The sequence below is a fragment of the Sinocyclocheilus rhinocerous genome, unplaced genomic scaffold, assembly GCF_001515625.1.
Source record: "Sinocyclocheilus rhinocerous isolate Xijiao unplaced genomic scaffold, SAMN03320098_v1.1 scaffold1744, whole genome shotgun sequence".
Taxonomy (NCBI): Eukaryota; Metazoa; Chordata; class Actinopteri; order Cypriniformes; family Cyprinidae; genus Sinocyclocheilus; species Sinocyclocheilus rhinocerous.
This window is the reverse complement of record NW_015638946.1, coordinates 219,073-242,404: the sequence shown is the minus strand read 5'-3', so window position 1 is coordinate 242,404 and position 23,332 is coordinate 219,073. Positions and strand designations below refer to the sequence as shown.

At 39.3% G+C, this 23,332-nt stretch overlaps 1 protein-coding gene across 3 annotated transcripts in view; it reads left to right on the top strand.

Moving 5' to 3' along the window:
• Positions 1 to 23,332, top strand: part of LOC107750233 (adenylate cyclase type 2-like) — a 51,243-nt gene that overhangs the window by 14,304 nt on the left and 13,607 nt on the right. For 2 of the 3 annotated variants that reach the window (XM_016565523.1, XM_016565524.1), the window contains exons 2-17: positions 12,437 to 12,967; positions 14,758 to 14,964; positions 15,147 to 15,320; positions 15,450 to 15,599; positions 17,146 to 17,303; positions 18,321 to 18,432; positions 19,855 to 19,982; positions 20,119 to 20,277; positions 20,377 to 20,509; positions 20,624 to 20,812; positions 21,470 to 21,510; positions 21,664 to 21,723; positions 22,385 to 22,465; positions 22,589 to 22,658; positions 22,779 to 22,876; positions 23,002 to 23,086. In XM_016565523.1, the coding sequence (XP_016421009.1) occupies positions 12,803 to 12,967; positions 14,758 to 14,964; positions 15,147 to 15,320; positions 15,450 to 15,599; positions 17,146 to 17,303; positions 18,321 to 18,432; positions 19,855 to 19,982; positions 20,119 to 20,277; positions 20,377 to 20,509; positions 20,624 to 20,812; positions 21,470 to 21,510; positions 21,664 to 21,723; positions 22,385 to 22,465; positions 22,589 to 22,658; positions 22,779 to 22,876; positions 23,002 to 23,086 (2,010 nt within the window). In that variant the 5' untranslated portion in view covers positions 12,437 to 12,802. The remainder of the gene's footprint in view (positions 1 to 12,436; positions 12,968 to 14,757; positions 14,965 to 15,146; positions 15,321 to 15,449; positions 15,600 to 17,145; positions 17,304 to 18,320; positions 18,433 to 19,854; positions 19,983 to 20,118; positions 20,278 to 20,376; positions 20,510 to 20,623; positions 20,813 to 21,469; positions 21,511 to 21,663; positions 21,724 to 22,384; positions 22,466 to 22,588; positions 22,659 to 22,778; positions 22,877 to 23,001; positions 23,087 to 23,332) is intronic. The other variant, XM_016565525.1, reaches the window with a different exon arrangement.

Below are 23,332 nucleotides of genomic sequence, written 5' to 3'. Positions count from 1 at the left end.
ATACCCCCCCCCCCCCCCCAACAGGCAAAATGTCTGTTTAGAAGAAATAGATCCTTAATAAAATAGGCTTAATGCTAAGTGTTACAATGAGCTGTCTTATGTGCAAAAGTTTATATGCCCAAATTACCCATGACATTAATATCCAATGAAAGTCAGTGGATTCTGACTTCCATTCTAAGGACAAAAAAGAAAAATCTTGAGAATCTTCTTGGGTACAATTAAAATCAGAGGGATCTATATTTTTCCATGTTGATTTTCTGAACATTTGCCAATATTGTGGCGTCTTCATCATACTGTAGGTAAAAGGAAGGGTGCAGTAATTTTAAAACATATACTCAAACACACTACATCTCCACCCACAGCAACACTACAAGGATTCCTTTGTAGCTTGACCTTGCCTTCACACATCAGGGTTGCTATTGTCTGCGTTTCCAAAGGATAACAGTGATGTCTCTTTGTGAGAGTGATGCTGGAATATTTTTCCTTCAATGAGACTGTTTCTGTCTGCAGGGAGCCATTAACCACACCTCATCTGTGTGAGAGAGAGAGAATGCAGAGAAAGATGAGGCAGAGTTGATTACTTGATAAAAATGAGTCTACATTCTGTAAAGTCACCATAAAATTATGTAGGCCCCACTGCTCATCGTGTGGTTCATGTGACGCACTTTTGTTATTGTGTAAACAGTAATAAAGGAACCTGCAGTACAGTGTTACTTTCCAGAATATGCTCTACATATTTCAGAAAGAGTTTATGTTTTTATAATGTTTATGTGTCAGGCCAGTGCATTTATGTGAGTTAGGACTGTCATAAGCTGAATATTGCTTGGCATTTGTGATGTTATAGACAAACACAGTCTGCTGAAACAAATAAAGCATAAACAATGGTACATTTTCATGTCTTTATTGAACACACTGTGTAAACATTCACATTTTAGGGTGGAAAAATTGTGTGAACGCTTGAATTTAATAACTAGCTGACCATCTGGTTATATACGGTAACCCACACCAGACATTCACTTTGATTGCAGATCAGACCTGCAAGTCAGGAGGAGTACTGGCCTTAGTTTTGAAAGTCTTGGTATAGCAAAATCTATACCGGATGACTTTTTTTTTTGTATTGTCGCACAGTAAATACAATCATACCTGGTATGATTTTAGTCAGATTAAAATGTTTATTAGACTTTTTTAGTTAGTCAAATGATTGTTTTAGTTCACCTGAAAATGTATTAGTGTGCATGCAATTAATTCATTCTTAACATATGCACAAATAAATGTAAACTAAATATATAAAAAAAAATAGATCAAGAATCTTTTTAGAATCAGATTGTGATTCCCAGAGTTGAAATCAGTTGGACTGTGAGGTGCCTAAAGAATTGTATTCCTAGTCTCATGTTTAGGACAGCTTGGATCATGCAATGTTCATGCAGCAGCTCACTTTGTGTTATCCATTATTTTTCAGATATGTTTGCAACATTAAAATATATCAATGTTTACTGTGTTCTCTTATCCTAAATCTCATTTGAAAATATATTGTTGTACCTTACAAAGTTGATGCCATTCAGCCCTTCATTGTAGCAAAAGACTGGACTTTCGTACTGTAAGATGAGGAATTTCGACAACAGAATTAATTTACTGTGCCCAGGGGCGTAAATTTCATCTAACAGTAGGGGGGGAGAATAAGCATAAAATTTCTCAAAAGTCATTTTTGAAGGGTACACAAATAATACAGCTAAAATTGTACTTGTGTAAAGATTACACAGTAGCTTCAACCCGCGGACATGAAAAACAACCAGCGGCAAAAGTGTTAAAGTAGCCCAATTCCACGCGAAAAACGCGGACTTGGCAACACTGAGGTGATGTAAAAGAGGAAAGCAGGCATTTGGACCAAAGCACTGTGAGGCAAGGGAGGGGGAGACACAAAATGTTTCTAAACTTAAAATGCATTTTTGCCCCGTTTGCGTTTGTGTTGTTTTACTACTTACAAAGTTATTTTTATCGCGTTCCGTCTCGCGGAGGGGAGCGAAGCGGTTCCGGGTGGAGATCTCGAAGACCGCAGGCGGCGTAGGGGGAGAGGTCGTCGCCCGGGACCTGGCTAGCGTCTTTCGCTGCGGGTGCACCCAGGGTCCGTGGTGTCCCGGCGCCGGAGTGAAGGACATCTGGGAAGATCGCGTCCTGGGTGCACCGGGCCTGTGCAGAGAAACACACGGAGAAGAGGTGGTGGGAGAGTTAGCAGCGCGCTGTATACTTAACCTGGACTTGTGAGCGTCAACCCGGGATGTTTCCAGCGCGGCTCTCTAATGGGCTATATGCTAATAGCGGACTCGGGAAATCAAAATAGAACTAGTTATAACAAGGCGCTCTGATTATTTTTGTTGTAGAATACAATAGGGGATATATTCACACGTTATAGAAACAAAAATGATGGTGTATAAAATTGATTTTAAGATAAAAAATAGACAATAAAGAATTAACTTGATGGAACTCAAAACACACGGCAACAACAAACAGGAAGTGACAACAGCTTCGAACGTGGCTCGAACTATTTAAAGTATAAAAACGTTATTTACAATACACAGCAAGTTTTTTAATCATGTTTTTAGGGGGGGACAACCCTCAGATGGGGGGGTTCTGTCCCCCCCCGACCCCCCCGGGATTTCCGCCTATGACTGTGCCCAAATTGGGCATGTGCCTTTGACAGTCTCCCCTTCCTGTGTACACTGCAAACAGCAGCACTGATTAGCCAAACCAGCCTCGGATAGCATCTGACTTAATCTAATCAGCCCCTAGTCTTGTCATCCTAGTCTTCCTCATCAGTGCTAATTCAATATCCGTCATATGGGGGATTTATTCTCTTTGAGGGGTAGTAGTACCTGTCACACAAAGACACAATTGTTTGTGTTTAAGGATTCGCTTTTCTCAATATAACACTCAATACTTTTATTATTATATGCTATATTCTTATTGTCCTCATTTTAGTCACTTGTTTGCCTGTGTGACTGATAGTCTGACCTACATTTATATTGTTCTTGGCAGATATTTACTTACAAAATATATTAAAGAATTACTTTAGCAGGTAGTAAAAGATAAAGGTCAATAGTTGCACAGCTCTGACAATAGCTGACAGATTGCAGTTGTAAACATGAAATCCTGAGGGAGGTGTCTGGCTGCTAAATCAGTTATCATGTGTAAACATGGCAGATAATAATCTATGAGGGTAGTGTTGTCACGGTACCAAAATTTCAGTATTCGGTACCAATACCAGTGAAAATCCACGATTCTCTGTACCAATTTCGGTACCAAAGCAAAACACAAAAACATGCTAATTAAAAAATTTGACTATACTTTCATTTAATCCAAACTGTGTACATATTTAATTTTAAAGGGCTTTTAAAACCTTCTAGAGTTATTCAGCCAAGAATAACAACTAAGTTAGCTAAAAAAAAAAGCCCAGAACTGCTTTTCTGACTGATATGACACAAACAATGTTAACCATTTGTACATTCTCTAACACGCATATTTTAGATTCACAATTCATTTAAAAGCCTCTGGTGTGTAAAAATAGTAAATATCATCATGTCCTCCTGTTTTTTTTACCATTAGTTATAGGAGCATTAAATAGTTAATTTAATGTGGGAATTTTAAATAGTTAATTTAATGTGGGAAGTCGTGGCCTAATGGTTAGAAAGTCGAACTCGTAACCAGCGACGGCGAGTCGTGCGCCTTCACACTAGAGTTTACGTTACGATAAACACAGGTGCGCTGCGCATCCATTCAAATGAATGACGGAGAGTGAAACTCTGAAGTGCTCAGTCAGAGTGTTCTGTGAGTGAAAATATATCTGTGCTAAACTTATACTTAGCCTCCAACTCACACACTGACGAGTAAAATCTGAGAATTTATTAGCCATTGGCTAATATTAGACATCATTTAGTCGCCCAGATTGAAGATTTAGTCGCATATGCGAGTGATTTACTCTCAATGTAGAGGGTTGTTATGTGCCTGATTATAGTGCTGTGCTTGTTTCATGTTAAGCGTCAGATCATTGTGTAGGTTCAGAGCTTCAGCACTCTTCTGCCGTGCACTTCCAGGAACTAGAGCAGCAGCCAGGAGGATTTGACCCTCCCTGTTTCCGCATGGAGAGACTATTCACTCTCATTCTTTCTTTCTCTCCCAGCCTTTTCTCTTTCTTTCTTTCTGTTATTGCCCTGTTGGATTGTTCCTTTGCCATGGTAACTTTAGTTTGGGAATATAAAGGCCGCTTGTTGGCTTGGGTGCATTTGTCTGGGAGAGTGAGAGAGTGACACGGCGTTGTCATTCAGTCTTTAATGACCCTCAACAAAGAGAAAATGACGGAGCATCCCAGTTCTCTATCACTCACCCCCTCTCTCTCTCTCTCTCTGTCTTTAAAGTGTTTTGTTAGTTTGGTGTGTTTCCTCGTTTTGATGTCGCCACGTCTCAGTGCTTTTATGAAGAGAGCGCATCTGCGCACCTTTCGGATAGCGCATCAAGAACCGGGTTGACCGGGTACTCGGTACCACCGGTACTTAAAAAATCCTGGTACCGTAACGTTTTCATTTTTTTAGTACCAACTTGGTACCGAAGTACCGGGTCTTTTGACAACACTATATGAGGGTATAGCCTAAATAATATGCAGCAAACATTAGACACAGTAGACACAGTGTATGATTTCTCACAACAAAACTAGACTGTTCAGATTGTACTAGTGCTGTGTAGGCAGCCTTGTTGATTACTATAATGAGAGTGATCAAGTAAGCATTCTATGATTACTCTTCTGTTTATACACATACATGTACAAAATTCAGCTTTGGCTTCACAGGAGTAAATTACCTTTCGAAAACATTTTAAAATAGAAAACAGATATTTTTAACAGGAAATGTTTGTATGTGTATGTGTGTGAATTCATGACACATCCAGTATGTACCTTTCTCTTATTGGGTAAACATCACTCCAGTATTTCAAAGTGAACATTTCTTTTATTTAAGTGACATTGTATTTTCCAGAATCAATAGAAATTTAAACAGGGACCTTGTCTCGCTTGCTTGCTTATCTTATGCGTATGATGTCATTAGTGCACACACCCTACCGGAAGATAATCACGTGCACAGTCTATGGTCTCTGTATTACTATAAACTTCACAGATGAATGAATAAAATCATATCACAATCATATTAAAACCCTAACGATTAGCCTATAATTCAGCATTTTTAAAAATTCAATGGATTGTGCAGCTCTACATGATGGAATGGACAACAAAAGGGAGATCAAAAGCAGAGTAGATAACAAGTGTAAATAGTTCCTTTTCTAATAGTTTTTGCTGGATTAAAGCAGAGAATGGAGCTTTTATCTGCTAAAAGGCCACTGTCCTGGATTTGACCAATGGCAATACCAGCTCTCACATCACATGCAGCTCTTGAAAATTCACATTTAGATTTCTGAGATTTGGACACACATGCACTTCCATCTTCTCTTTTCTCCATCACATGTTTTTCCACAGAAGTGCAGATGTAAGATGAGTGTGAGAGAGCGGCACTTCACGTTTTATGATGTTTTAGAATAAGAAAGTGGGAAATAATATCAATTTAAATATTTTTGATAACTGTTTCTAAAATAATAATAAAAAATAGAGGGCTTAAAGGGATAGTTTACCCTAAAGTGACAATTCTGTCATTGTTTACTCACCCTCATATCGTTCCTAACAGTCCTACGACTGACTTTCTTCTGTAGGACACAAAAAAATATATTTTGAAACTCATTGGGGTCTAAACAACATTTGGCCCATCGACTTTTATTATATGGACAAAAAAACATTATTCAAAATATTTTTTGTGCATAATGTTACAGAAAAGAGGAATGTCATTGGAACGACATGAGGAGGGAGTATGATGACGAGTGAGAGAACGCAGAATTATGATGATGTTGATTTTTGCCTTAAAACTTTGGATTCAGAAGTTTGAAAAGTCAAGTCACCTTTATTTATATATCGCATATGCGAGTGATTTACTCTCAATGTAGAGGGTTGTTATGTGCCTGATTATAGTGCTGTGCTTGTTTCATGTTAAGCGTCAGATCATTGTGTAGGTTCAGAGCTTCAGCACTCTTCTGCCGTGCACTTCCAGGAACTAGAGCAGCAGCCAGGAGGATTTGCCCCTCCCTGTTTCCGCATGGAGAGACTATTCACTCTCATTCTTTCTTTCTCTCCCAGCCTTTTCTCTTTCTTTCTTTCTGTTATTGCCCTGTTGGATTGTTCCTTTGCCATGGTAACTTTAGTTTGGGAATATAAAGGCCGCTTGTTGGCTTGGGTGCATTTGTCTGGGAGAGTGAGAGAGTGACACGGCGTTGTCATTCAGTCTTTAATGACCCTCAACAAAGAGAAAATGACGGAGCATCCCAGTTCTCTATCTCTCACCCCCTCTCTCTCTCTCTCTCTCTCTCTCTCTCTCTCTCTGCTGTTTTCTGTGCTTCTTTTCAGGGGCACTTCAGTGGAGCTTTGGAGCTTATTTCTCTCCGTGTTGTAGTTTGCAGTCCTTCACTATCTCTGTTCCTTTCTGTCTTTCACCTTAAATCGTGTCCTTTAGCATTAAGCTTTTGTAATAGTATTAGAGGATATTTCTAATACTTATATAGTAATCCAATGAATTTACAGGAAATGAAAACACAGACAAAAATGTTATTATAATTTTTGCTTTTGAGTTTGAGTCATGTTGTCAGCAATGCGTCAGCATAGCCAGGTTTAGCATCACCTGAATACTCTGGATGGTTACTCATAGGTGCGTGTCATTTCATGCAGGCATGTTATGGACACCTATGCACTTGTCCTAAACAGCCTTGATTCCAACTGATGCTGTAACTTGGGGTCCTGAGAGTGATGCTGTGTCATGCTCTTGTAATTGCAGGCAGGAAGGAGGAGTGTGTGTATGTGTATGTGTGTGTGTGTATACTACAACCACTTAACGCACACAATACTCTTTTAGGATGTTTCTGGGTGCGGCTGGATGTGTTCCTGATTTCTGGCTTACTGTCCTAGCAGATAATTATATTAGACACATGCTTTGAGCTAAGCATCCTTTGTGTATTTCCACTTATGCCTCTCACATAGCATGGTGTGTGGTGTGTGTTTGCTTACCTGGTCCTGGCAGCTCTGATTGTGGGTCTCCAGAGTCCAGAAGGCCCTGCGTAGGGCCACTCCGATGTGCAGTCTCACCGGGCATATCTGTGTGGCACAGCCTCTGACGCACTGCCTAAAAACAGGAGCCAGTAAACTGAGGACAGAGAAAACGAGTAAAGGATGTTGTCTCCTCAGCGCAGAGATACAGATCCGTGTTCACTGCGTGTGCATTTATGTCAGCGTGCATGTGAGAAAGAGAGAGAGAGAGGGGCTGCAGAGCCAAGCCGGTAACAGCATGGGAAATCTGAGCGTGAGCTGCAGTATTCTCTCTGATTACGAGAGAGCCCGCCCCAATCGGACTCTCTGTCGCTCTCATCACCCCTCCCTTCCTCACTGCTGCGTCCCCCCTCTCTCTCTCTCTCCCCCCCTCTCTCTCTCTCTCTCTCTCTCTCTCTCTCTCTCTGCTGTTTTCTGTGCTTCTTTTCAGGGGCACTTCAGTGGAGCTTTGGAGCTTATTTCTCTCCGTGTTGTAGTTTGCAGTCCTTCACTATCTCTGTTCCTTTCTGTCTTTCACCTTAAATCGTGTCCTTTAGCATTAAGCTTTTGTAATAGTATTAGAGGATATTTCTAATACTTATATAGTAATCCAATGAATTTACAGGAAATGAAAACACAGACAAAAATGTTATTATAATTTTTGCTTTTGAGTTTGAGTCATGTTGTCAGCAATGCGTCAGCATAGCCAGGTTTAGCATCACCTGAATACTCTGGATGGTTACTCATAGGTGCGTTTCATGGTGTGTGTTCAGTCAGATATGAAGCTGTTGCTTACGCTTCCACGATCAGGACAAAAAAACATTATTCAAAATATTTTTTGTGCATAATGTTACAGAAAAGAGGAATGTCATTGGAACGACATGAGGAGGGAGTATGATGACGAGTGAGAGAACGCAGAATTATGATGATGTTGATTTTTGCCTTAAAACTTTGGATTCAGAAGTTTGAAAAGTCAAGTCACCTTTATTTATATAGTGCTTTATACAATACAGATTGTGTCAGAGCAGCTTCACAGTGTTAAACAGGAAAATAGTGTGTCAATAATGCAGGAGGACAATAGTAAACGAAAGTGATTCTCAGTACACTCTAGGCTACTAATGCCACATTTGAGAAACAATATAAGCATTTCTATTGCATTTATAAGTATTTTTATTTATTTTAATCTATGTATGACATAATGGACCTGTAAAAAAATGTATATTATTCATCATGTGTTGATGATGTGAATATTATTGCTTCCTTGAAAAATAAATTCCTCTATTGTTAATAGTGTGGAGCATTAGTGATGTCTGGCAGTCTCTGGTCTGTGCTGCAGTCTGCTGTGCTGTTTATGCAACCCTCAACAGACACCTTGGCAATTGAATCGCCATTGGCTAGTACTCTCTCTCTCTCTGCTGTTTTCTGTGCTTCTTTTCAGGGGCACTTCAGTGGAGCTTTGGAGCTTATTTCTCTCCGTGTTGTAGTTTGCAGTCCTTCACTATCTCTGTTCCTTTCTGTCTTTCACCTTAAATCGTGTCCTTTAGCATTAAGCTTTTGTAATAGTATTAGAGGATATTTCTAATACTTATATAGTAATCCAATGAATTTACAGGAAATGAAAACACAGACAAAAATGTTATTATAATTTTTGCTTTTGAGTTTGAGTCATGTTGTCAGCAATGCGTCAGCATAGCCAGGTTTAGCATCACCTGAATACTCTGGATGGTTACTCATAGGTGCGTTTCATGGTGTGTGTGCATTCAGATATGAAGCTGTTGCTTACGCTTCCACGATCATCTGGTTGTGCTCCTCAAACATTAATAACCTGCATTTAGAAATCATGACCTTTGGACGCAGCTTATTTACAGAGACTCTTCTGCTCTTTTCCTCTGTGGACCACTTCCTCCACCCGAGTACACCTGTGGTTGTACTAAGGCAGATTGTTTTATGGCACATTTAGATCAGGAATAGGTCATGATGATGATAATGACGATGAACTGATCAACTAGTTAAAAAAGGAGGTCAACTAGTATATTTACATTTTTAGATTTAGTCTTTTATAGTATGTTCACCAAGGCTGCATTTATTTGATCAAAAATACATTAAAGGGGTCATGAACTGAGAAACCAAAATTCCCTTGATCTTTTGACATATAAGAGGTCATTGTACTATAAAAACAAACTGTAAGTTTCAGAACTCAACTTTCTTGTTAGTCTAAAAACAGCTTATATTAACACCGCCTCCAACAGAGGAAGATCAACACCTGCTTCTACATCGCTGCCTGTTTAGCCCCGTCCACCGATTCGCGCATGTAGTGTTTACGAGAGAGGCGAACGTGCAGGTCTACATAGAAACCAAACGATAAGGATGGCTCCAAAGACAACAAGATGCTGTGCAGTGCCAAATTGTGGGAAAACTGTTTTTGCATTGCCTTCCTTCTGATCCCAACATTTGGAAAAAATGGATGAACTTTATTTTTAATGAAGTTTCAGACCTCGTCAGTAAGAACTTGGTCCTTTGTTCACTTAATTTTACCACGGCACAATTTGATGCAGGTTTTAAAAAATATTGAAACTAAAAGACGATGCTGTGCCGACTATATTGTAACCAACAGTAATGTCGCAACACACAAGTGTGAGTAACTATTTTCATTACGTGATTACTATTGCTTTGTCTGTTACTACAGATTGTTTGATATGAGTATTTATGCGTTTTTAAACCTAAATCACTGCAGCTTCTGTCTTTGAAGGACGTAGGCTGTCAAACATACGAACTATTAGCCAATCATAGCAGTGGGCATTTACTTCCAAGTCTACAATCCGCCACGCTTATTCAAACACAGCGTTCTAATGAAGGGGGTCAAAAACAGGACAGAAAATAGCCTATTACTTCTAAATGATGATGTTTTTTGATGTAAAAATCTTGATAACATTACAAGTGGACCTCAGAGAACAGTACAAAATAAAAAAACAGAGGCAGTTCATGACCCCTTAAGTAATATAGTGGAGTAATATTACAAACAGCTGAATTTTCAGCAGCCATTACTCCAGTCTTTAATGTCACATGATCCTTCAGAAATCATTCTATTATACTGATTTGAAGCTCAAGAAACCTTTCTGATTATTGCCAATGTTGAAAATAGTTGCTGCTTAATATTTTTGTGGAAACCAGAATGCATTCAGGATTTTCAGGATTCTTTGATGAATGAAAAGTTCAAAATAACAGCATTCATTTGAAATAGAAAACTTTTGCCAACCCTCTACGGACACCTTGGCAATTGAATCGCCATTGGCTAAGAACAATATAAAAACGCACTAAGGATTAATGAGCTACTGGATTCATGAATATTAATCAGGTTGTGTGCGTTTGCTCGAACTGATTCGCTGAAATCAAAACAGGGACGATAATAGGTGAGCACCAGCCAATGAGATTGTCGTTTGCGCATTAGTTCCGCCTACTACAGGAAAACCCGGCAGTTCTTAAAAGCTGAAGAATTCCAAAGGATCCAAAGCATCAATTCTGCATGTTATGTAAGACTCTCGCTCGGTCTCGCTCTTTGCGCGTGTGAGAAAACGACGGCGAGTTGTGCGCCTTCACACTAGAGTTTACGTTATGCCAAATACACAAACACAGGTGCGCTGCGCATCCATTCAAATGAACTGAAAAATATCACAGATTGCTTGACGGAGAGTGAAACTCTGAAGCTCTCAGTCAGAGTGTTCTGTGAGTGAAAATATATCTGTGCTAAACTTATACTCAGCATCCAACTCACACACTGGCGAGTAAAATCTGAGAATTTATTAGCCATTGGCTAATATTAGACATCATTTAGTCGCCCAGAGTGAAGATTTAGTCGCATATGTGAGTGATTTACTCGCAATGTAGAGGGTTGTTTGCGACACTATAGGCCAAATGGTTTACTGTAACTGTTGCTTAATTTAAAGCATCCTTGCTGAATTGAAGTATTAATTTCTTTAAAAATCTAACAGACCCCAACTTTTTAAAATGTTTTCCTTTCCTGTACAGTCTGCATGTTTGCAGTGTGACTACATCAAGCACAGTAAAACCATTAACCACTCTCTTACCGAGGTCTCTATGTGTCCAGCAGGGCAGAGTTCACATACGCTGTGTCCAGTGTTCACTCAGGTTTTTCTTTGGAGAGCTCTGCTCATCTCAGTGTGAGTTGTAGCTGAGGTTTGGCTGAAGATGCCATGGACAGCATCCATCAGCATTAGGATCTGTAATGAAGAGAGGACTGAATCCACACAGATGTTGAACTCTACCCAAAAGCCTTTTTACAGACACAGAGAGCTTCCAGTGTGGGAATGACTGAACAGAGCAGTGTTTATAGAGATCTAAGGAGTTGACCTGAAAATATGCTCTCTAAAATTGCATGATTCAACAGGTTTTGAATCAAACCGAGTTAGTTTCTAAATGAAAAGTTCCTGATTTTAGTTACTTGGCTCTTCAGTGGGTCAGAATGACTATAGAGGTGTTGGATTAGTCTAATCTAGGGATGCTCCGATCAGGATTTTTGAGGCCGATCACCGATAAAGCCATATGTGTTGACTGTGAAACACAATAGACTTTAATAATATGCATTTATGGTGTAATTACTACATTTTCGTGCCAATCCATGTTCATATTTACTGCAAACAATGCGCTGTTACTTTAATGCAGCGCAGCAAAAATAGACTCGGTGCGGAAACGATCTCTGCACTGCTGCAGCCGTACCGAGCCGTACACTGGCAAGAATTAAAAAGTAATGCAATTTATAAACTTTAGTGACGATGTGACACTGTCTCAATTGTGCAAGTGACAATTCCTGTGTCAAGTGCAGCGTGCAGCTCACTTATAGACAGACGTGATGTGTGGTGATTTGAAGCCATATTTTGAGAGAGAAAGAGAGAGCGCGTGCGGTGATTCACTCACGCTGTTTGTGAAATTACGTCTCACACAAAGTTTTCAAATTACTTTATAAGTTATTTAAAGACGAAATATGAAGACGAGTACCTCACCTTCAGCATGATAATTATTTTACCCGCACCAGAGAGAGACTGAGACGGTGCCGCTGCATGTCGTGCCAAACCTCTCACGGCAGTGTCATCAGCTTGAGATCGTTTTTTTGAGATCGGCCTTTTTAGAGACCGCAGATCAAACATCCCAACGTGATTATCGGCTGATAGTGATCGGTAGCCGATCAATCGGAGCATCCCTAGTCTAATCATTGTAGCATATTTAATAAATAACTCTCTCTATTTTTTTGTGTGACAGGAATTTTTGGACTGTGGAAGAATCGGTAATAACATTGCATTCCCTCTCATCCAACATACACACGCCGTGGTATCCTGAAGCCCTCTCCAACAGGACCAGGAGGCACCAGAGTGAGGACGAAAAGTGCTGAAAGAGCGAATACAGAACGAAGAAGGATCGTAAAGGACATGCACAGAATGGTGCTCTGGAGGGGAGAGCAGAAGTGTTCTGCACTGGAATGACCTCCCACACACTCTCACGTGGTTTCTATGGGGATTTCAGCATAGCCGCACTCTGCTGGATGGAAGGTGGTGAATTTCTGTGCCATCTGATCGCTCTGCTCTGATTGGCCAGTATTATTCAGTCGCCACACTGCCATTGGTCAGAATGCCAGCAAAAGGGAAGTACTTGCTGAATGAGCGGGAGTTGAAACAGGAAGCACTGTACAGGAAATTTTCTGGCATTAGCCAATACCAGCCATTCGTTCTGTTGCTGGGACTGAGCATGCTCACCTGTGCCACACTGCTAGTGCTCTTCTTCAGTCTGAAACTGGTGAGATGCCACGCTCATGCAAATGCACTACATGCTTACACATGCCCACAATCCAAAGTCAGCCCAAGGTCAAACGCCCACCCACGCAAGTGTGCACTGTTGAACAAGTCATTTAAAATTAGGAAAGACATTAATTGCCACAGCAAAGACAATATTCAACATGTACTGGATCAGTTTTGTCCTTGCTGTTCAGATGGTTTCTGATGATTGAAGCAGCCTCTCTTACGTAATCCTGCAGTGACTGAGGTGCTGATCCTCTGCAGTTGCGTAATCTGAAGTCTGACGATCACAATGCTGATGTGAACTGGCATTATCTGTGTCAGGAAATTGAGTGTTTTAATTGTAATAATTGGCAGTTTATGCCAGGTCCATCAGAATGTTTTTTTCCTCACTCTCTCTGTCACATTTTCACATAAACTCACACATAAACTTTCTCTGGAGTCAGCTGGATGTGAAGAGGGGCCGTGAACGCTCCTTCCGTACCGCTGTTGTTCATCTCTTTTGCAGATAAGCACTATACCATGTGCGAACTTCTGTAACCTCCTCTCTCAACACCAACCGGCCGGGGGAGGAACAGAATTACAACCAGTGTGGCTCTCTGTGTGTGGGCATGTGTGTGTGTGTGTTGTGTTTTACTATTTATTTGAACTTTCACAAAGCCCATAGGGTGATGGGAGTATGTAGGTGTGTGTGTGTGTGTGTGTGTGTGTTTCTTGTGTGTGCTTGTGGACTGAGGGATGTATTTCTGAGTGTTTGAAAGTTAAGTCAGTGATGTAGCTCAGTGGTAATTCAGAGTGGTTGACAACATGAGTGGAGGACTCACTGTGCTGAGTGTGTATATTGGTGCGTGGGTGAGTGGAGGGGTCGACCTAGTGCTGTGATTTGCCAACATAGGTAGGGACTTGCAGTCTGATAGTGTCATTTAATCATTTTGCTTGGTCCTTTATTAACTCTGACTTTATATAGATAATATATGACTAGTGTAGAGATTATACTACTGTTCAAAAGTTTGAGGTTAGTAAAATGTATGCAATATTTAATGTTTTTGAAAGTCTGTTTTGTTCACCAAAACTTCATTTTTCATTGACCAAAATATAGTAATATTTTGAAACATTATTAAAATAAAGTATCCATTTTCTATTTTCATATATTTTAAATTATATTTAAAAGCTGCACTGTCAATAACATTTATTGACATATTTGTTCCTGAATTAATCAGTGTTTTAGAACTAATCTGCATATGAAAATGATTCAATGACTTACTCATAAGTCACTTGTTTCTTTCCTTAATGAATTGGTGTTTTTGAATGTATCTGCTAAGATGATTAAATATATATATATATATATATATACACACAAAAAAAAACCTCACTCAGATGGTGTCTAGTTTTAAACTAGTGTTAGCTTTGTGACAGATGGAATCAAGTGATCTCTGGAGGATTTTTGGCTTCTGTTTTTTATGTTTGTGTTTTTCTGCCTTAAGGGGGAAAATAGAAGGAATAGTGTGGGAAGCAATAGTCCCTTAATGGCTCCATGACAACTAATGTGCAAAACTAATGTTTCCAAGAAAGACTGCTTACACAAACATGTAGACGCACACACATTCACAGCGTTTTTCTAGAGAGAGCATTAACAAATTAAAAAACGTATGCACTCTAGCACATACACCCACTTCCACACACACGCACACACACACTGCTTTTTCCAAACCCCTTGAATGAGCTGGCTTATATGTGATATGCATGTTTGCCCCTAACACCTTGCTCTCTCCATGTGTGTGTGTGTTTCAGGATGCAAAGGTCCATGGCGTATTTGTGGGAGTTGTGGGAGGAGCGTTGTGTTTGTTCCTGGCTGTGTTTATATTACTATGTACAGAGACCCTCTCTCAGAGATGGAGAACTTTACTCGGCCTCGCCGTGTGGGCCACACACCTCACAATGGGATTCACCTTTATTTTCAGCACAGAATCCGAAATACCAGTACAACCATGGGACCAGGTAACACACACACTAAATATTCTATTTAGATTTCACGTGACAAGGTAGTTTTTACTTAAGGAGCATTCTTATGTGTTCTCTGTAGTGCATTGAAACATGCAATATTGGCAGTAATTGATAATTTAATACTAGTCAGTCTTAAATAAATGTTAATGTTGCACTCTTCATCTCATTCTTTCCAGGTGCCCTTCTTCCTCTTCATCATCATTACAGTCTACACAATGCTGCCATTCCAGATGAGCTATGCTGTGACCCTGAGTATCATCTCCTTTCTGTCTCACATCATTGTTCTTTCGGTGTACCTCACAGTGGGTGGGTTACCCCCCAAACTCACCAATCACCACATCACCAATCAGGTAAAAGAAAATCTGGTTTCTGATTGGTTGAAAGCTTCAGCAAACCTGTATGTAAAGAAGCTGAAAAGGATGTAACACCTCAATGTTGATATGTTAAAAGTCAGTTTCCCCCTCCCCTTCTCTCTCTAGTTGCTGTCAAATGCTGTGGTGTTTGTTTGTGGAAGTATGGTTGGTGCATTTCATAAGGTTGTGATGGAGAAAGCTCTCATGCAGACATTTCAGGATACTCTTCGCTGCCTTGGCATTCGCATGAAACTGGAGATTGAGAAGAGACAGCAGGTGCTCATACAACTTCACTCCAACAAATCACAGACACAGCCAAAGCAAACATATAGGACAAAACAAATGCAAATAATCCTCTGTGTAAATATATGCTCATTGAGTTTTATATTGTCTGTTATGCAAGAGTATCAAACTGTCTGTTTTATAGAATTTTACTGACTACAAACTTGTTATTGTACAAGCATGGGTTAAGTTTTTTCTTTTCAAAATTAAGACCACATTATTCATTTGTAACCCCTCAAAAGGCCATAGTGTGCTTTAGTTTTGATGTGAACACGTGACGTGAATGCCGAACACATAGCATTTTAAAATTTCCTCCATTTGATAGTGTGCAGTAACACAGATGGCCACAGACTTTTTTAGTTTTTTAAACTAGAGGTGCTTGTTAACGTATTGTTGCTTTCATGTCCAGTAATTGTTTGTTTTCCCATCTCATGTTTATTTTTCGAGTGTGAAACAGTGTCCCGGGCCAGTGTTTTCACCTTTTGGACAAAATAATTAGTGCAAAAATATTAAAGGCGCCTATGTGAGCTAAGCATGCAAAGTACACATGGTTCGAAAAATGGCTGCGCACATAAAGTATGTACATAGTATGCACTAATTGAAATTTGCACCATGTTCATTACGATTACCCTAGTGTACGCTTTTAAACATTAGTATACTTTAGTCTTAAGTCCATATAACTCTGCACAGTCCTACAGCCTTTTCTTTTATGTTTTTAATTGATTGGACTGACAAACACCTTAGCAACACTCTAGAACACAAATAGCTTTCAAACAAATCTCTCTTCAAATAAAAGACTGTGATCCTTCAAACTTTGAATTTCTCTTCAGTCTGCTGAGGTATTCAAACTGCATAAGGCTTAAGCAACCTTCACTTCAAATTAACTTTGAATATTGGCTTAGAAATTTTCTCTTGAAATGTTTTTTTTTTTTTTCTTTTGAATGATTTTATGTAATAGCTCGTTTATCTTCAAATCTGACAGCTGATGGTTATATTAGACGTTGAAAAGTGAATCTAAGAGGTTTCTACTGAAATAGGGCTAAACTTCTTGTGTCCTTTTTAAACTTCTTTTTGTTTCTCGGTTTGTTTTGAGTGTTGTCGAAGGGAAGCGAAATCATGTAGGGGGAAACAGTGAAAAGCAGAGTAGAGTTTAATGACTGGCTGTTAACCTCCCTGACGGTATATGTTCAGTATAGTATATCTCAGAAAGAGTGTGATAATGTTGAACCTTAGAGACAAACATTTTTACACACAGGGCAATAGTGTCCTTACAAGACACAGTAAACACAATGCTTTCTTCTGAATGATATAGTATAATCTGTTAGTTTCCCATTACCCTCTCATAGTCCAGATCTCTTAGCCTGTTGACACTTAAGATGTTACAGTCAAACAATAGTTAGACTAAGAAAGAATAGGACACTCAAGTTAAGAGATAAAAATTTAAATAAATTACATTTACAGAACTGGATATATGATATCATGGGTATTATCTTTAAATATGTGTATGCGTGTGTGTGTGTGTTTGTTTGTTGTGCTGTAGGAAAACCTTTTACAGTCAGTGCTTCCTGTGTACATCTCCATGAAGATGAAGTTGGCCATAATGGAGCGCTGCAAGTGTAAAGATAAAGAGGAACAGCAGCGTATGGTCCGTGATAACAACTTCCACAGTCTTTACGTGAAGAGACATGAGAATGTCAGGTAAGACGTCATGTGCAAACACACATATACACCGTCATACATACAGTATCTGGAGCTGTTTGTGTGTTGTTCTGTATTTTCCATGCTCTAATTTAATTCCTCATTGATCAAGTCCTGATCGTAAATGAATGGTCAGTCTGTTAGTCCTGACTCTCAGAGTGCTCATCATGAGGCCTCTCATTTAATTAGTTTTATTTCCCATCAACCCCAAGAGTGGCAATGGGGGATGGGATGCATCTATTTATATTCTTTGTCCCATACTCACAATGCTCGGTTCTCAGGCAGCTGTTTATATTTAGATAGACGGCTTGTTTGCCTCCCTTTACAGCTGCTCAGATAGAACACAGATTCACTCACCTGTATGTGTGAGCAAACAATAGAGAGCTGTTCACCTGCCGAAATTCATGTGATCTGCTCTCTTTGAGAACTCGTTCATTAGGAGTGTGATGACATGGATTGTGTGTGCGTGTGTGTCTGGTCCTGTAGTCAGCATTGAGAACAGCTGGGTCTTAAAGGTTAACCTCCATGAGCCGTGTTTATGAAGTTTTTATTCTTTCCTGGGCGTTCAGACAGCTGACACTGAGCTGCTGCTGTTCTCTTCATTAAGAACGACTCAGCAAAGTCATATCAACTCCCATAGGCGCCGCTGTGGTTTCTGGGCCCCCTGGACAGCATATTCACTCGGACCCCCTCGGTAGAAATTGCGATCGCGTTCCCCTTGGTCGGTAAATCGCGTTCCGGGGGGGTCCCCCTCGGTAGAAATCGCGATGGTGTTCCACTCAGTAGAAATCGCATTTTCCCCTTGGGGGCCCCCCCTCCATCATCGGGCCAGTAAAATCGGCCTAACCTCCCCCCCCCCACCCCTTACGGCACCCCTGTCAACTCCTAAATGTCTCCACTTCCTATTTGACCTGACCTGAGATTCAAACTAGCAAGCATGCTTTTCCCTTTTGTTTCACTTCTAAAATTTCCTACAAAAACACATAACAGTGTCTCTTGTTGTCTGCTTTCTGCTAGCATCCTATATGCTGACATCGTGGGTTTCACACGTTTGGCCAGTGACTGTTCTCCAAAGGAGCTTGTGATTATGCTGAATGAACTTTTTGGGAAATTTGACCAGATTGCAAAAGTAAGTATAATTATATATGAATGAATGTATATAATACAATATACACTGGCATTCAAAAGTTTGGGATCAGTTAGTTTTTTAAAGCAGTTTCTTATGCTAATCAAGGCGGCATTTATTTGATTAGAAATACAGAAAAGACATATACTTTAAAATATAATTTATTTCTGTGATGCAAAACTGAATTTTCATCAGTCATTACTCCAGTCTTTAGTGTCAAATGATCCTTCAGGAATCATTCTAATATGCTGATTTATTATCAATGTCGGAAACAGTTGTGCTGCTTAATATTTTTTGTAACCTGTAATACTTTTTTCAGGATTCTTTTTTGAATAAATGTTAAAAAGAACAGCATTTATTTAAAATATAAATCTTTATACACTACCATTCAGAAGTTTGGGTTTAGTACATTTTATTTTTATTGTTTTGAAAGAAATTAATACTTTTATTCAGCAAGGATGTGTTAAATTGATGAAAAGTGATCAAATGAAAGTGATAAAAAATATTAAGCAGCACAACTGTTTCCAACACTGATAATAAATCATCATATTAGAATGATTTGTGAAGGACCATGTGACACTGAAGACTGGAGTAATGATGCTGAAAATTCAGCTTTGCATCACAGAATTAAATTGCATTTTAAAAGTGAAATTAAAATAGAAAATCATTATTTTAAATTGTAAAAATATTTCACAATATTACTGTTTTTTTCTGTATTTTTGATCAAATAAATGCAGCCTTGATTAGCAGAAGAGACTTCTTTAAAAAACATCCTACTGATCCCAAACATTTGAACACCAGTGTAATTATGCCCTTATGCTCAACATTTATTTAATCAAAAATAAAATAAAAATAGAAGTATTGTGAAATAATATTACAATTTAAAATAACTGTTTTCTGTTTTAATGTTTTAAATTTTTTATTTATTCCTGTGATGGCAAAGCTGAATTTTCAGCAGCCATTACTCCAGTCTTCAGTGTCTTCGATGATCCTTCAGAAATCATTTTAGTATGCTGATTTGGTGCTCAAGAAACATTTCTGATTTTTATCAATGATGAAAACAGTTGTGCTGCTTATTATGTTTTCATGATTCCTTGATGAACAGATCTTCTACAATAACAGCATTTATTTGAAATCTTTTGTAACATTAGAATTGTCTTCACACTAATGTAATGCATCCTTGCTGAATGAAAGTATTTCTTTTAAAAAACCGACTCCAAACTTTTGAATGGCACTGTGTGTGATTAAATGATTATTATATAATATAATTCAATTTGTTATAATTCAATCTTATCATCAGTCAGTTTGGTTCTTAAACAAAAATGTCATTGATGATTTTGTAAATTAGATACTTGTGCTCTGAATTGTACATATTAGGTGTCTTTTGAAGATGACTAGCGTGTACTTGTGTGTGTTCCTCTGTAGGAGAATGAGTGTATGCGGATAAAAATTCTTGGTGACTGTTACTACTGTGTGTCTGGCCTCCCCGTTTCCCTGCCAAATCATGCCAAAAACTGTGTTAAAATGGGCCTGGACATGTGCGAAGCCATCAAGTAAGTCTATATATGTTTCTAAAACATGTCAATCGTTATTAGCACAGCATTTCTCCTTATAGTGTTTTTTTTTCTAGCACTGGCCAAGATATGTGGCAGATGACAGGCTGAATATTTTTCTAATCATCACTTGCAGGCAGGTGCGTGAGGCGACAGGTGTGGATATAAACATGCGAGTAGGTGTGCACTCTGGAAACGTCCTCTGTGGTGTGATTGGCCTACGGAAATGGCAGTTTGATGTGTGGTCACATGATGTCACCTTAGCCAATCATATGGAGTCAGGTGGATTACCAGGGTATGAACAATACAATTGCTTATCAAACAAGAAGTGCTTAAGTTTCATACAGAATACTGTTTGTATGTTGAGAAGCTGCATTTATGTTTTCTCCATTAGGCGAGTTCACATCACAGAGGCGACTCTGAAGCACTTGAACAAAGCGTATGAGGTGGAGGAGGGGAATGGTCACCTGAGAGACCCCTACCTTAAAGAGCTTAACGTCAAGACGTACCTGGTTATAGACCCGCGGGTAGAAAATTTTAATCATCCATTAGCAGTGTGCCTGCCACATACAGTATATATATATATGTCACTGTATGTGAATCTGATCATGTTGATGTGTTGTTTATATTTGTGTGTTTAGTCAAAAGACTCATCACTGAGGGCTCCCAATGTCACCAAGCCTCGTGTGAGTGATGGTTTGAAGATGCGAGCATCTGTGCGTATGACACGCTTCCTGGAGTCGTGGGGGGCTGTCAAACCTTTTGCCCATCTGCAGAGCCGAGAGGAATTCAGCACAGATGCTATGGTCAATGGAAAGGGTCGCTGCAAGGTCAGAGTAAACGCTCAAAAATGAGAACTGACCTCATGACAGATAAATGACAGACAGCCCAAATAGTCAATAAAATTGCTGTGCTAAAAAGCCTCATTATCTGCCGTTTTGTCTGTCAAATGTATTGAACTGTCTGACATACAAAGCTCCTTTTTTTGGCTAATTAGGCAAATGATAGTAAAAAAGGGTTTCTGAAACCATACAATAATTGCGAAAAATGCAGATCAGACTTTGTGGTAGACCGTGTGAACAACTAAACATCGGAATTTTGAATAATCATCCAAAACCAAAATGTTTTCATAAAAAATATTTATATATACAGTATATAGTATTTTTTTTATTGTGACCATGACTGTCAAGCTTCATAAAATGACCAAAAGCATGAAAGCAGTCCATTTGGTTTGTTTGCAATATTCTATTCAATACTCAATCCATCACCCTTTTGTGTGATGGATTGAACAGTTCGAAATGCCAGTTTTATTTAGTCTATTTGTTCTGTTCGTCACACAGATCTGTCAAATGTTATCAGAAGACAATTATTTGGACTATTCATATGCCTTGAATGATCTCATCAATAAAATGATCTTTGTATGCAGAACATGTTTTGATGATGAAAGCAACTCTATGCACGATGCTCATGTTTGTCTCTGTCTTTAGGACATCCCTCTTAGATCAGCACCGACCAAAATTACTGAAAGGTGAGTTGTGTTTGTATCATCAATCTGTCTGTTTTGTGTGTGTCTCAATGGAAAAAAACAAAACAAAAAAACAAGGTGTATGGCCTCTGGTTTTGTCTTGCTGACTAAAGCAGCGATGCTGAAGTTGTCTTTCTCACTGTTGCTCTCTGACAGCTTTGATGAGTCTCTTGAGGAGCCCTTCTCTTTACCTGCTCCTCCCTTGAGCACATATAAGTGAGTGGAGCCATACTGGGCAGCCAGCTCTATGGGACCCGTAGTTTCCACACTAACCATGCAAACGCTTAGTGAGACACTGCTAACTGGTCATACGGTTAGCATGACCATAGCTGCACTCCCGCAGTACACCTGTGGTGTGTTTCCAGATTACAGTGTATTTTTGGCTTAGACAAGCGTATGTGTTTCTGCTTGCAAAGAGAGAGAGAGAGAAAGGAAACTGCATTTTCCTTCCTGAGCCATGTTGAGGCACATTGCAAGGGGACTCTCGCAATCTCTTTCAGGGGTTTAAACTAACACACGGCATCCTGCCTGCCACGATCCAAATACACACACATTCTCAATTCTCAACAAAACTAAATTAGAACTTTTCTCTCTTATGGTCTATTTAGATCCCTTAACTACACAAAGCATTAACTACAAAATTAGTCATTCATAACTACAAACTTCACACATATTCACCCAAGCTTCCCCTGTACTGGCTGCAGTCAAATATAACTCAATAACAGCATGACAGCAGCTATGAACATCTTTCCTATCCCACAGTGCTCATATATAGACATGTGCATTGTGTGCGTGTGTGTGTGTGTGTGTGTGTGTGTTACTTCATTGGTACAAAGCGTGTTTCTGTGTCTATGATCTGTGTCTGCTGTCTCTGTAGGAATAAATCACAGAAGACTAAATTTGATGAAGAACTTCATGACAAGATGACCACCACCATCAATGATTTGAGCTCCAGCAAGTTAGTCTTAACAAGCATGCTAAATCATTTTGGATGGAATTAAGTCAAGCTTGGTTAAAGTTGCACATTTAGTATGCATGAAATGAATGAAGAGAGTTTTTGTGTGTGTCTATGGGTGTGCAGGCAGTGGGTGAAGTCTGAAGAGATCTCTGGCCTCACACTGTGGTTTACTAAAAGAGACCTGGAAAAGCAGGTAGGTATTTTACTGTGGGCTTAACTTGAATGTCTCAATTTTTTTTGTTGTTTCATACACCGTGTTGTTCACATGTTAAAAAATAAAGAAATAAATAGCATGTGTATGTGATTCTCTCAGTACAGGACTATAGAGATGCCAAGTTTTAAATACTACATTGGTTGTGCCACCTTCATCTTTTTATGCATCTTCATCATCCAAATGCTTGTTACCAAGCAGTAAGTGTCATGAATAAAAGCCGAACACCATAGGCAGACTTGATTTAATACTGAACGTGTCTTCATATGTTACAGCCATTTGCCCTGAGAGTGTATGACTCTTTCTTTGTCTCTCTCTCTCACAGGCGTAAAAAGCTGGGGCTGGTGTTTGCGGTGTTGGCATGTGTTCTGCTTTTGACTCTGTGCATCTGTTTTGCAGGTCATATACAGGTTAGACCACCACTGCCTTCCTTTGCCTTAGCACAGACATTCAGTTGGTCTAATGGGTTGTGGGGTATTTTTGTGTGCCTAACACAATAAAGGTCCACCCCCCTGTGGTTTTATAGATGCTGAAGCATATAGAGCCTCTGTGTTGCTGTGTACAGTGCTGTAATGTGGAGAATGTCATATGCTGTGTCCGTTGTTGGCACTGACTTATACTGGAATGTGTAATAACTAAAAACAGACTGACATTTG